This window comes from Oenanthe melanoleuca, chromosome 1 (genome assembly GCF_029582105.1).
Source record: "Oenanthe melanoleuca isolate GR-GAL-2019-014 chromosome 1, OMel1.0, whole genome shotgun sequence".
Lineage (NCBI taxonomy): Eukaryota > Metazoa > Chordata > Aves > Passeriformes > Muscicapidae > Oenanthe > Oenanthe melanoleuca.
Window position 1 is genome coordinate 15,511,024 of NC_079333.1, and position 14,163 is coordinate 15,525,186.

Below are 14,163 nucleotides of genomic sequence, written 5' to 3' on the forward strand. Positions count from 1 at the left end.
TTCTCCTCAAAGAGCTTTTTTTCCCCCCTGTATTTTTTTTATATATGAAGTCTCAGGGATTTGTTAGGTTTACCTTTGCTTGTTTTGTTGTTTCCCTTTATTTTATCATTTTTTCTTTATTTTGTCATTCGTTTCTTTTTTTTTTGTTTGTTTGTTTGTTTTGTTTTTTCTTTATCATTTTTCTTTTATTCAAGGCCTGGCCTCCATGAACACTCAAGACAGAGGTTTGCCATCTCCCTTGTCTTCAATTAGCCAAAGCTCATTGCTATTTCAGCAGCAGCTCACATGGAAGTGGGGTGACATTGTTCAGGGGGTTCAGGGCCGCGTGTCCATGGAGCTGCTGCTCACCTGGGTATGTATTTAGGTGGGATAAATACACGTGTGTGCACCTGAGAGAGTATGAGTGTGTTTGGATGCATGGTTGTATGTGGAATCAGAGATCCAGGCATGCCATGTCAGTGAAAGCATACAGGGTGCTCATACACACTTCTGGGATTCACAGCCCAACATGGAATCTCCCAGCAGGTGGAACAAGGGCAAACAGATTTTGGAGTTCTGGTGAAGCACAGACAGATGTCATCCATGAGTGGATGGGCAGAGCTGTGCCTGCTCCTCTGCAGCTGCACCCATGTCAGGCCTAGGTAGGGGATGGGTGCTCAGCCTGCAGGACATGTGGCACATCCACATGTCCATGCTTGGAACATTGTGGTCATTAAGCCACGGGGCTCCAAAAAATTGATTCCATAGGGATTTCAGTGCCTTAACCTGCAGAACCTGCTGGGGTCTTGTCTGTAGCTCAGGGAGCAGCTCTGAGCCTCCACCTGGGAAAGAATGCTCCAGAGATGCTTCAGATCCCTTCTGTGACCCTTCTACAGCCCATAGGGACACCATCCCTGAAAAACTCACCCCTGTTTCTCCCCACCCCTAGAAGTCTTGGAGCACAGAAGAGAGCAGGGCTGTCACCCAGGGGACACGCAGCAGCCAGGATGCTGACAACTCAGCAATTACATGTATCTGCCTGTCCCACATTGCACACAGCTCCCTGGGGATCCTAGCCCCAGGGATCCTGGCTGGGCTCCGTGCCCAGCCCTGGACAGGGTTCATCAGGGATATCTCTGGGCTGACAACCCAGAAGCACTGCTGCTCCGATGTTAACAAAGAGATGGAAAGCTCTGTTATTTTTAAATAAATGCAAATTAACGTCTGCTTAATGGAGAAAGACAAACCCAGCTCCTCCTCAGAGCCCGTGCTGTGACAGTGATGGATAAAGAGCCATCAGCCAGAGCATCCTTGTTCTGGTGCCTGACCCACATGCTCTGGGATGCAATGACACCATTGGACTCTGCTGGGAAGAGGGTTGGCGGTTCTGCCCACTGGTCCCTGTGCCCACTGGGAAGGTCCCCCCTGACAGGGAAAATCCCAGTCTGGCTCTCACCTCTGCCACCCATCACCATCTTGCTTCAGTCATGTCTCCTTGACCAGCTCAGGCCATGCAAACCCGAGGGCAAACATCCCTTCCTAAACAGCTTCTCCATTCTCCCAAGACACCCAGCTCCCAACATCTATCACCTGCAACGTGGCATTGAGTCCCTGGCACTGCCAGCACCCCATTGGAGTTGGGAGAGGCAGATCCCCCATCCCATGGGACCCTCCTAGGCACAGCCCACCTCTGCAGCCTTTTCTCCCCCCCATACATTTATGCCCAACATTTATCTAGCTATTTAAATTTCTTCATTTTTCTTATTAAGCCTACTGGTGAGTGGGTGGCTGCCAGGGAGGAAGTTGGAAGTGGACAGAGCAGGGGGAGAGGGGGAGAGTACTGTAAAGGACAAAATGCTTCAAGCAGCTGGGACTTTCCTCTGCCCCTTCACTTTCTGCTTTTAAAACCCTCCCATGGGCTCTTCTCTCACTTCCCCAACATCCAGAACCCCTTTCCATCACTGGGCCAGGCTGAAAGCGGAATGGAGCAGGGCGAGGGGGGTTCCTGTGTCAGTCTGGGGAGTGGTAGATTTCCTCAAATCCTTCACCAGTCTGATCCCATTTTCTGGATGGGTAAACTGATAGCTGAGGGATGTGGTGAACCCCTTGGGAGCATCCTGAGTGTGTTGGCAGCCACATGCTCCGATAAAAAAAGCATAGATGGAGAAAAGGCAGGAGGCAAGGAAAAGAGAAAAATAATGGGGAAAAGGCTGGAAAAAGCCAGTGACAGTTTAATGGGGCTGTTGATGAAATAATGACTAGTTTAAAGTCTGCTGGAGTGTGGCTGCTCTATAATAACCCAGGACCTGATAATCTGCTGAGTTCATTACTGAGGGGGGAGGGGAATTGCAGGGGTAGAAGGCACTCAGTGGGATGCAGAGCAGTGGGCTGAGCTGCTGTGGGTGCAGGATGCAGGGGAGAACCCCCGGAGACAATCCATACTGGTGCCATGGGGTGAGTGTGGCATCATGCCTGGCTGTCCAGCCACCACCTGGCTCCTCCTCAGGGTGAGCGAGACGAGGACAGTGAATGTGGGGTGACACAACACCCAGGAACTGCAGCACTCAGGGCAGGCAGCACCCCAGGAATGGCAGCATTGTCCTTGGTGGCACTGTGACCATGACTCAAGCCTGGCATTCAACTAATCTCAGTGTCTGGCACACAAGGTCACTGATGCTCCCACCACCACCAGACCATGGGCAGGGACAGGGACAGTGCCAAGGGTGCTGGCACTCCAGGAAGAGGCTGTGGGTCTCAGCCAGGTCCCAGCTGAGTCCCAGCCTGTGGAGGAGCCAGAAGACACCCTCACATGCACAACCCCCACGGGTGTCAGTTTATTAAGTTGTTTGTAAATGTCTCTGCAATTAATCACTTGCCGATGCGGGGTGTCACATGGCGCTCGCCTCCGCAGCACTATGAATAGTGAGAGCTAGAGAGGGGCCCCATCCATCCCGCTCCTGGATGGATCCAGCTCTCCACAGGGCACTGCTCAGTGCAGCAGTGGTGCTGCAGTGTCCTGGCCCCTCCTGTCTTCATTGGGCTCGAGGACATCAGGACAGGAGGTCCTCAGTATCATCACTATATCCTGACTACCCTCAGATGGGCTGTCAGGAGCTCACCGCCCATCTCTTCCCCCAGGAAACAGTATGAAGGTGAGGGGAACCCCAAATCTTATGCCTATAGGTACAGGATCCAGGGGTTCCCAGCACCACCACTCCATCCCTCCTGCCCAGTCCCAGATTCCCTCAAGTGGGCCACTAGTAGTTCTCTTCTCCAAAGAACATGGCTAGAGATGAAGGGAATCCCAAATCTTATGTTCATAGGATCCACAAGGGTCCCCAGCATCCCCCTGCTGCACCCACACTCTGCCCCTGGTCTATTGAGGGGTGCAGGGAGGACAGATCCAGCCCTGGCTGGAAGCTTGCCTGGTTGGGAGCTTCAAAGAGTTTGTTCAGCTCCTGGAGCAGGGCAAGATGAAGGGGCTGGATGTCCTAGTGGTGAAAGAGTGGGAAGGACAAGAGGGACAGCTGCAAGGCCAGAGAGAGAGGTAAACTGCTGAAGGAGGGGGGGGATTGAGGGAAGGGTAGTGGGGCTGGGGAGAGATAAAGCTGGGGAAGGAAGTAGGGAGAAAGGGAATGGATGGATGGATGGATGGATGGATGGATGGATGGATGGATGGATGGATGGATGGATATCTAACAAAGCTGAGCACTAACAGTATTTCTTGGCACATCCCCTGGCACACAGAGTCCTGGTCACTAGAAACCCCATGGGGCAGCCTGGCACAGGAGAAGGGGAGAGAGGTCATGAAACCAGGGTAATGAAACCAGGGGTGGTGAAGGCTCTCCCCCTCTTCCCAACACCCTGCAACAACTTCGAGGGGCCTGAGCCACATACTGGTATAGTTGGGGCTTGCGGGGTGCTGCTTTCAGGGGAGGTGGGGACAGGTGCCACCCCTCTGTCTCCCTCCTGGCGGCTCCTCCACCCCTTGCAGCGCTGCAGGTGACACTGCCAGCACCGCTGCCACCATCTTGCACCCTGGCAGCGCCTGCAGGTGACTGACAGCCCTCCTGCTCCCACGCATGACTCACCGACAGCCCCTGTGGCGGCTCAGCGCAGGGAGGGGGCGGTGGGACACCCCCACCCGGGGCTGCCACACACAGCGGAGCAGGGAGTGATGCTCCCAGCCCTGCAGTTACACCCTGCATCCCCCCAGCCCAGGGGACCAGCGTCCCAGCACCCCTGCACCCCCACATCTGCAGGGATTAGTATCCCCACATCCCTGGAAAACAGGGAAAGCGGAGTCCCAGCTACCTTCTGCCACTCAGGCAGAAGATCCAAGGATGTTCCCCATCATGACTGTGAGATGAAGCTCAAAGGGTTTCCATGGCAAGTTCCAAGGTCACAAGCACTGGCAGGCAGCAACAGCACACAGCATCAGCCATTGGCTGTGGGGAGGAGTTCCCATGGCTGCCACAATCCAAAGAGACTGCTTCCAACCTCTGGCTTTGAAATGCCCATTGTGACTCACACTGCAGGGTCCCAGGCCCTGAAACACACCTGCACATGTGTTTCTTGGTAGCTCCCACACAGTGATGGAGACCTACAGTGGCAGTCCAGCACAGACACCAACTCTGGCACTGGAACAGCATCCTGGCTGCACTGGCAAGGCTCAGCAACATGGCAGAGGGTTGCTGGACTGGGGTGCCACTGTTCTGTCCCCAAAAGGGCAGCTCACTGCCTTCTCCATGGCACCCATTCTCTGGCTACCACCCAGCAGATGCATCTGGGACCATCCCTCTGCACTTGCAGGTTGCCAGTTCCCAATGCCCCCCACCCTGTGTCGCTGACAGAGACCTGAACACTCCCACTTGGTTTCTTAAGACCTTTAATATCATCAGGAGGCAGCAGTGGGACACAGGGGCTGCTCCTGCCATCTCCATCCTGATGGACAGAGGACAGAGACCAGGGGCATGTCGTTCCCAGTGCTGGGTGAATATTGAGGCTCTTGTCACCCTGCCCTACCTGGCATAAAGAGGACCCTTCCCCAGGAGTGATGGGAGTATGATGATGCTGGTGCCTGAGGCCAGGCATGCATCCCATGGGAAGGACTAGCCTCACATCCCACAGGAAGGGCAGCTCCCACCTGCCTTATCATTTTAGAGTAGAAAGATTTAAAAATAGGGGATGGAAGAGGAAACATAAAAGCCCTTAACATCAGCTCCCAGCCAGGCTGTGCTTCTCTTCCTGGAGCTGGGAAAAGAAGTGGTGGCCAAAGGCGGCTGGGGCACAGATTTGCAGGGCTGACATCCTGTAGGCTGTCTGGCTCCCAAGCCCAGCTCTGCTGGGACAGGGGAGGTGGCCTCGCTGCCATCTCCCCTCCTGGCTGCCTGTGGTCCCCACAGTGGAAGGTGAGAGGGCCCAGTGGAGGCTCTGGAGGCAACAGGACCCCTGGCAGGTGCCAGAGTGCAGGGCTTGTGCGGGACCCTGAGGGCTGCCCCACTTGGAGATGAACCTATGGCACAAATGGAGAGCAAAATGTCAGTGAAGGGGACAGAGAAGGCACTTCCAACCCCTTTCCACCCTTGGGGACATGTGCCATGTCCCCAGGGCAGGATGGCAACAGCACAGACAGAGCCATTGGCTCCCACTGTCACCAGATCAGGAGAGGGGGTGCAGGCAGGGGGGAGACTCACTGGCATGTCAGTTTTCCAGCTCAGACATTCCGCAGAAGCTGGGGACAAAGGGCAGACAGATCACTTTTCATCCTCAGCCTCCTCCTCCTCTGTGCCTGGGCATCACTGGCAGCATAGCACCCAGGGGGACACAGGGAAAACCCCCAGCAAGAGAAACCATGGTCGCCCCAGGGTCACTGTGGTCCCAGCATCCCTTCCCACTCTGGCCCCGTGGTGGGGGACACTCACCCACTGTCCCCTGGGAGCTTTGGTGTGCTGGTCCCCTGTACCAGACCGCACACCACAAGCACACTGTGAAGCACAGCCCACAGCAAAGCCCCTGGAGGCTTCCCCAGTGCCCTCAGTTATAAACCTGAGCCTGTGCAGGGGTTCCAGGGCAGCAAAGATGCTGCTCTCTGCCCTTGGAGTATCTCTTGAGCATCCACTGGGTGATGACCAACAGAAGCCCTAGCACAGCCCTGTCCCCAGGTTTATAACAGCAACGAGGGCCCAAGTGATTGGCTTGGAGGTGGTGAGATCATCTCTGTCCCACCACCAGCCCCGTGGCTGGGCAAAAGTCCAGCACCAGCACCCGCATGGTTGAGGGACACTCGATGGGTGACAGACCCCAGGCAGAACAGCTGTTGCAGACAGACAAGACAGCAGGATGGGGAGCTGATCTGTCACCAAGACAGAAAACTCACCCCTGTTAGAAGAAAAATCAGGAGCATGGCAGCATCCCCTCTTTTTGCATCACATGGTTTGGGACCCCCACAGACCCAGGAGACCCCACCAGCCCCCAAAGGATCAGCTAGCCCCCCCCAGATCCATCACTGGAGATGATGCAGTACATAAGTAATGGGAGCAGGAATGGGAGCCAGGATATCCCCCACCCTGGTCTGGAGACCAGGACCCCCCATCATGTGATGCAGGAGGGATGCAGCCCCGCATGGAGGGTCACCCAGTGTCCCCAGATCACTCACAGTTAGGGGGTCAGTAGCAAAAGCAGCCACACTGTTCCTCATCTCGCTCTCATTGCCCCGCAGCGGGATGAGGGAGATGTTACCCAACCTGGCATCCTGCTGCGGCCGTGCCACCCGCACCTTGGGACGCTCCGAGGGCCACAGGGCACCCCCGTTCTGCAGACAGAGGGACATGATGGAGACCAGAGACTCATCCACCCCAGCACCTCTCCATTGCCCTGGGGTGCTGGTGTTTAGGGGTGCTTGGATACCCCAAAGGGTTTCTGCTGGCCAAGCATCCCTCTGGGACTGTCCCATCATCCTGCCCACTCTCTACCTGCACCTGGAGGAAGGTGGCAAACCACTCCCGCAGATCGGCCTGGGTGTCACAGCACAGGTACCTGTGGAAACAGGGTCAGCAGCCAGAGGAGGTGGTGGAGACAAGCAGGGTATCCCCTCTGCCCACTCCAGGGACCTCCTCAGCTGCTGCTCTGCATGAGACCCCAGGGGACTGAAGGGGGCAGCTGCAGACCCCAGGGGGAATCTGTTTGGGGCCCTGAGTGCTCAGCCAGGCAGTCTCCACACATAATGTCCCTGCCAATGTCAGGAGGGTGCAACTGGATGATCTTCAAGGTCACTTCCCATCCAAATCACTTCATAATCTATGATTCCCCATCTCCCCCTGCCATGGCAAAGGCTCCAAAGAGCTGCCACATGTCCCTCTGCCCCAGGGATGAGTTTAGTATCCCGTGTCACCTCCCCTCACCATTGCTGCTTCTCGTGCTTCTCGTTTTCGTAGAATACTGTAAAGCCCCAGCTGGAAGAGAGGAGTGAAAACATGAATCCACGAAAACAGTCCACACTGCCAACCTGTGCTGGCCAAGCACCCTTCAAACCCCTCTCATCCCTGCCAACCCCCATCCCTGCAACCCCCACACTGTCCCTGCAACTGCCCCCTCCAGCCCAGTTCTGCAAATCCCCCCAGTCCCACAAACACCCCGGGGACAGTGCCAGGAACAGGGCTCGGGACAAAGACAGGGCAGGGACAGTGCCAAATACAGGGCTGTGGACAGGGCTAGGGACAGGGCTGGGGACAGCGCCGGGGACAGCCCAGTCCCTGCTGGTTGGACCGGGCTGCAGCAGCGTCCTACAGGGCTGCTCTGACACCTGGTGGCAGGAGCCTGGCCAGCAGGGGACGGGTCCAGCAGCCAAAACTGTCCCTGTCCTTGCCTCTGTCCCCATCTCCACTCGTATCCTCATCCTTCGGCCCCCCAGGCCCCCCTTTGCTGCTCACCACGTCGGGGGTCGAAGCTTCTTTTTAACGCCCAGGTAGACCTTCAGGTTTCGGACAGGCCACTCCTTCTCTGGCTTGTGACTCTGGGGGAACAGGGAACCAGCACGGGGTTGGTGGCTGCCAAACCTGTCCCACCCACCACAGTGCCCACTGGGATAGGGTCTGCCCCCCAGCAGGGAGGGAAAGCTGTAGTGAATGTGGTGACAGGGAAGAGGGTGAAGCCCAGCATGTATCTGTCACCCATGGCCAGGGCCACAGGTAGCAGGAAAGGGACACAGGTGGCCTATCCCCACTAGACAGTGCCAGTTGCCTTCAGAGCTGGGACCAGCACAGGCACATTGTGACAGGTTCTCAAGAGCCTGGCACTAGCCATTCCCCATGGGATCCCACCTCATACCCCTCCTCAGCATCATGGCCACAGGCATGGCAGTGGGGGACCCAGAGCACATTCCTAAATGTCCCACCGCCATCATGGCACAGCATGAGGACCCTTCCAGTGCTGGCTGTGCCTTGCCATGGCCCAGAAGCAGGTGCCACACTGGGGAACCTGGGCACCCTCCATCCGTGTACACATGCAAGCAGCGCTGACTTACAAGAGCCCGATCCAATGCCCGCGGGATGGGGAAGCAGCTCAGCCCATCCCCATCCTCTCTGGTCCCTTCCCCAGACCCTGCTCTGGCTGCCTGGAGTGAAGGACAGCAGGAGCCTCAAGCCAGAAGGGCCAGATGGGGAGAGATGGCAGCACAGGGGACAGTACAGTGACTGGCACATGTGTGCTGCGGGATTGGATTTGGGACTGACCCTGGATTGGATCTGAGGTCAACCCTGGGCAGCCTTGTAAGGGCAAAGGGCATGGGAGCCCCTGCACCCCAGCTAAGCCCCCGTTCCCCTCCCTACTCACGCTGTCCAAGGGGGGGCTCCGCTGCCTCAGGCTCTGTTCAACAGAGGACAGGGGTTAAAGCAGAGTTGGGGGACCCTTCTCTGCATGCCCCCTGTGCCCACAAGCAGGGCATAGGGATGGAGTGGTAATGTGCTAGGGTCAGATCAGGGTGACCAGGAAATAGGGGGCAGGGAGTGGCAGTCCCTGCACAACCAGTATGCCAGCATGTGCCCCCCTCAGCCCTGGCACTGACCAGGATCTCTGGGATCTGCTCCAGGCCTGGGTGACAGCACCTTTGGGGCCAGCTCTGGCACTGCCCACACTGCCCATTGCTGCCTGCACTGCCTGAGCAATGCCAGGCCACATGGGTCCCCTGTCCTCAGGGAATCTCTACAGAGTCACTGTGTAGCAGGGCAAGGCAGGGTAGGGCAGGGAAGGGCCAGGGAAGGGAAAGGAGAAGGGGAAGGCAGGGCTCACCCGCACTTCTTTGTAGAGGCGCAGCCAGGAGTGGTTGAGGATGAAGTAGCGATCATGGAAGCCAGTGCTCAGCCCAAGCCCCAGCAGGTTCCTCTCCTCCCGGAATTTCATCATGCCATGCTTGCAGTCACCCACTCTGCTGGCTGAAGGCACATGCCTGAGTGGCTCAGGCCCCTCAAGAAGGGCACAGCCAGACTGTCCTCCTCCATAAACGCAGCTGTCCAGCTGCTGCAGAGCCCTGACACTGCCCCCCAACTCCAAGGCCAGGCAGGGCAGGCAGGACCAACTGCCCTACTGCTCTGGGCACAGCATTTAGCCATGACACTGTATCAGGGGGCTCCAAGTCACATGCTAACTGAGCTGGTGCCTACTTGCATGGACCCCATGCCAACATCTTTCGGAATTCCAACCCCTTCCCCATCCCATCCCATCCCATCCCATCCCATCCCATCCCATCCCATCCCATCCCATCCCATCCCATCCCATCCCATCCCATCCCATCCCATCCCCCCTGCTTCTCACCAAGGTAGATGAGCATGTTCTCCATGGACATCTGCTTCTTCACCACCAGGTAACTCTCTGTCCCCAGGCAGTGCAGGATGGGCAGAACTTTCTCCGAGTAGTGCAAGGGCCGCTCTGTCAGTCAGGGGACAGGCAGGTCCCAGGAAATGTACCCAGGCCAGCTCCCATAGAGAGAGTGTCACACTTGTGTCCTGGCATGGTCTTGCCACTAAAATATGTTCCCAAGTGCCACATCTACAAGTCTTGTCAATTTCTCCAAGGTTAGTGACTCCACCACTGCCCTGGGCAGCCTGTTCCATACCCATCCTTACTCCATTTGCATCACCATGTCCATCATCTTTTCCATCCTCATCCCCACTTCATTCTCATCTCTAACTTCACCCCCATCAGCATCCCCATCTCCACCTCTGACATCATCCCCACTTTCATCTCCATCTCTCTCCCCCTCATCACCACCCTCATTCATGCCCCTGCACCAACCTGCCTCTTCCCTCTCATTCACTTCAAAGCAGCTCCAGTAGTCCTTCTCCTTCATGACAATTTTCCGCCGGTCCAGGATCTCAAAGGTGAGCTCCTCAGCTGTCATCGTGGCTGGGATCTGAGAGGGAGGGGACAAGTCTCCATCAGTCAGGGCCCAGGGCCCTTCCATCTTCACACCACTGAGGTGCCAGCTCAGCATGAGTCCCCATGCCACCACAGAGGCTTGGATATACAACAAGGGGACCCCTGTCCCCTCTTCACCCTCTGCACCCTCTGCCCTGCTGCTCACCTTGACATGCTGCTCTGTCTCTGTCTTTTTCTCCTCCAGGTAGACAGTACAGATGAAGTCCCCAGCTTGCTGGAAGGCAACAGTAAATTGCTTCAGCCTGCAGCTCCCCATGTGCAGGTGAAATCCTTCCCACCAATGTGGACATCCCTTGCCCAGGGCATGTCCAGGAGATGCTACAGGAGACACTGGGGGCCCCAGGAGAAGACCTCCCCATGTCCAGGACCTACCTGTGTCCCACTGGATGATGCCTCCCGCATCTTCATGATGGCTGTGATTTCATCCTGCTGCTTCTTCATCTCTTGGTCATTGACCTGAAAGCGAAAAGAAGCCATCAGGGCTGACCAGACCATCCTGGCTCCAGGCTTCGGCTTTCCAAGGTTTGAAAAGACATGGTCCTCTCTCCCCTTGTCTCTAAAGCAAGATGTCTACAGACAAAGCAGACCTGACTTCTCCTCTTTCCATCTCTCCATTCCCTGTGAATGTCCACACACTGGGAGCCAGGGTTGAACCTACATTAAAGATCTCCACGTAGTGACTGATGAGGTCCTCCACCACACGTCCTGCCTTGTAGTCCTTCCCATCTGTCTGGAAGAGTGTGGGCCCAAAGACAATGGCCAGGTTGTGTGTGTTCATCTGGTTCTCCCCAGAAAAGCACTGGACCCTGTGGGGAACTCTGTCAAGATTTCTGCCCCAGAGCCCCCTCCAGATCCCTCCCTTCAACCCCATGCAGGACACGATTCTTGGCATCAGGCACAGCTTGACCCAAACTCCTCTCCTTCCCTTGTTGGGCACATGAGCCAAAGGATGAGGGTTCCCCCACACCCCAGAGGCACCAAGGACCCCACAGTGGAGAGGCTGATGCCCAGTGGGTCAATGCCATACCGGAAGAGGTGATTGATGAGTGCCTTCAGAGTGGCCCGGTTCACTGGAGGGAGGGCAGCCAGGAGCTGCCGGTACTCGCCAACCTTTGCCTCCTCATCCTCCAGCGCTGACAGAGGGAGACAATGAACAGAGGAGCATAAAGCAGAGCTTTAGGCTCAGGGCCACACCATCCCCTCTACAGACTCCACTTCCCCTCTCCTGTCCCAACGTGGGGATGGAGCATCCCAGATCCATTAGGTCAGAGAACATCCCAGGTCTGCAGAGGCAGAGCATGCCAGAGCTGAAGCATCCCAGAATCATGGGACCAGAGTATCCCAGCTCCATGGGGCTGGAGCACCCTAGCTGAATGGGGAAGGAGCATCTCAGCTCCATGGGGCCAGTATCTGCCAGTTCCAAGATGCCAGAGCATGGGGTGACAGCATACCTGCTTTATGGGGCTGAATCATCCCAAACCTGTGAGGCCAGGGCACCCCAGCTCCATGGGGCCCCAGCATCCCAGCTCTGCAGGGCTAGATTCCCAGATTCACGGGAACAGAGTATCTCAGCATAATGGGACTGGAGCATCCCACCATCATGGGGCCAGAGCATCTCAGGTCCACAGAGCTGGAGCATCACAAGGCTGGAGCATCCTATCTCCCTGAAGCCAGAGCATTCTAGCTCCATGGGGCCGTAGCTTGTGTCTGTTTTTCTGCTGGGTGCATCTATCCCCAGTGTCCAGTGAGCAGATCCAGAAGATCATAGCTGCCTCCTCTGGCTCAGCCCCACCCTTGCCAGAGCATGAGTCCATACAGGGGCAGCATGAACATACTCCACTCCCCACCCACCACTCGAGATCGAAAGACAGGGGAACATATAGAGCCCAGACATGTCTCTCCAACCCATGAAGGGGACAAAGAGGCTGCACAGAACTGTGTAGCCCACACCCCTCCTCCTGCCACCCCCAGGGCTCACCCGTTGCCCACAGCCAGTCTGGGGCCCACTTCCGAGTGAAGAGCCCATCCCCAAGGTCACGGAAGAAGCGTTTGAGGGTGTTGGCCACATCGTCCACCTGGTGCTCGCCCTCCTTCAGGCACACGCGGCGCGCATCCCGCTGCAGCACCTCCAGGAGGCTGGTGATCTTGGAGTTCTGCCCACTCTTGCGGTAGATTCCCTCAGATGTCAGCCCTGTGATGGAGCCAGTGGGAGTGAGACCCTCTCTGCAGGAGACAGACCCCACTCCTGGCCTGCCAGCTCCCCATCAAACACTGCCAGGCACTATCCCATCCTGCAGATGTTCCTGTGAATGAAGCCTCGCTAGAGATGGAGCTCTCCCACAGGGCTGGAGCAGAGGGAGAGAGGGAAAGGTATCACAGGCATGAAAGGCTCTCAGCCTGCCACTGCACCCCAGTGGGATAACCTGACTTCCATGCTCCAGTCCCTGCCAGCACCCCAGGACTTGATCCATACCACACTGGGTGATGTAGTCAATGCAGCGGTCCACCAGCAGCGGGACGTCCGACTCCGTCAGCTGCTGCTCCGACAAGGTGTCCCCTGAGCTGCCTGCAGCCTTCTGGATGGCGTGGACCCAGCCCAGGAAATCCAGCTTCCTCTCCCCTTGGATGTACAGCGTCCTGCCAGTATGCCTGGGCTCAGCAGGGTGCTAGGTGTTCCCCCACACCCCGCTGCATGTCTGCAACCCCCAGGAAGGCTGCAGGTGATCCCAACTCAGTTTTGGGGGTCTACAGTCATGGCAGGGAGGGTAAAGACACTCCAGAACAAGGGGGCCTTCCCCTCTCCCCCACACTCTTACCTCCGCCTCTCCACCAGCACCAGAACCTCATGGTCCCCCTGGATGGCTGGAAAGGAAGGCAGGGAGTCCAGCACCTATGGGAACACGGGGTGCCACAGCTCCCCTAGGCCCACATGCTGTGAGAGGCTCTGCCAACAGGTCCAGCTCCAGTTCAAATGGGACAAGCAGAGATAGGGAAGAGGATGGACAGGGGGAAGAGCATAAAGAGGAAAAAGCAGCTGCATTCCTTCTCATTCAAGGGACACTGAGCTTCACAGAAGCAATACCACCCAGACTCCCACCAAAAGCTAGGTGCACCCTAGGGCAGATTTGGGGGACACACCTTCCCTCCCAGGCAGGGGGTCCTGTCAGCAGGGCAGGGGTACTCACAGAGCTCCTGCAGCTTGCGCAGCTGGAGAGGCTCCTGCCGACGGCCATCCTCAGAGCAGACATGGAGCGTGGAGCCCACCAGGGCAAACCAGCCCTCCTGGGCACGCTCCAGGGTGAGACCCCCTTTGTAATGCAGTCGGCCAAGCCGCTCAAAGTCCAGTGCCACCAGCTCCTCGGCACAGGGGTGGACGAAGGACTGAGCCAGGCAGGAAAGGAACCCATCAGCACCACTGCATCCAGTTGCCACCAGCACCCAGGGCCACCCCAGCCCCCTGCACCCCACCTTGGCAATAGACTTGAGCCATTCTCGAGCAGAGTCAGGGCTCTCCAGCCCGAAGAGGTAGAGTCGATCTGCCTCGGTGTACACCTCGAACGTGCTCTCGATCCTTCAGGAGGGAGGAAAAGGGGAGTCTGGGTGCCCACAGGGGTGGGATAGAGCTGGGTGGGCAATGGGGTGTTCCAGGGGTGGGAGCATCCTGCTACATGGCTGCTGATGGCTCTGACAATGGCTGATCTAATATGGGATCCCCCCACCATAGCCCCTGGAAAGCCAGGATCCCTGTGC

The 14,163-nt window shown here is 57.1% G+C and overlaps 1 protein-coding gene across 7 annotated transcripts in view; it reads right to left on the minus strand.

The window, feature by feature from the left end:
* Positions 1-4,850: 4,850 nt before the first annotated feature.
* ARAP1 (ArfGAP with RhoGAP domain, ankyrin repeat and PH domain 1) overlaps positions 4,851-14,163 on the minus strand; it is a 30,511-nt gene continuing 21,198 nt past the window's right edge. For 4 of the 7 annotated variants that reach the window (XM_056485759.1, XM_056485764.1, XM_056485774.1 and 1 more), the window contains 19 exons: positions 13,882-13,984; positions 13,599-13,794; positions 13,230-13,275; positions 12,887-13,050; positions 12,392-12,604; positions 11,441-11,546; positions 11,072-11,219; positions 10,786-10,869; positions 10,559-10,627; positions 10,270-10,387; positions 9,790-9,903; positions 9,268-9,410; positions 8,812-8,844; positions 7,911-7,993; positions 7,383-7,433; positions 6,954-7,017; positions 6,638-6,793; positions 5,676-5,713; positions 4,851-5,494 (listed from right to left, as the gene is read on the minus strand). In XM_056485759.1, the coding sequence (XP_056341734.1) occupies positions 5,696-5,713; positions 6,638-6,793; positions 6,954-7,017; positions 7,383-7,433; positions 7,911-7,993; positions 8,812-8,844; positions 9,268-9,410; positions 9,790-9,903; positions 10,270-10,387; positions 10,559-10,627; positions 10,786-10,869; positions 11,072-11,219; positions 11,441-11,546; positions 12,392-12,604; positions 12,887-13,050; positions 13,230-13,275; positions 13,599-13,794; positions 13,882-13,984 (1,909 nt within the window). In that variant the 3' untranslated portion in view covers positions 4,851-5,494; positions 5,676-5,695. The remainder of the gene's footprint in view (positions 5,495-5,675; positions 5,714-6,637; positions 6,794-6,953; positions 7,018-7,382; positions 7,434-7,910; positions 7,994-8,811; positions 8,845-9,267; positions 9,411-9,789; positions 9,904-10,269; positions 10,388-10,558; positions 10,628-10,785; positions 10,870-11,071; positions 11,220-11,440; positions 11,547-12,391; positions 12,605-12,886; positions 13,051-13,229; positions 13,276-13,598; positions 13,795-13,881; positions 13,985-14,163) is intronic. The other 3 variants (XM_056485793.1, XM_056485804.1, XM_056485782.1) reach the window with 3 other exon arrangements.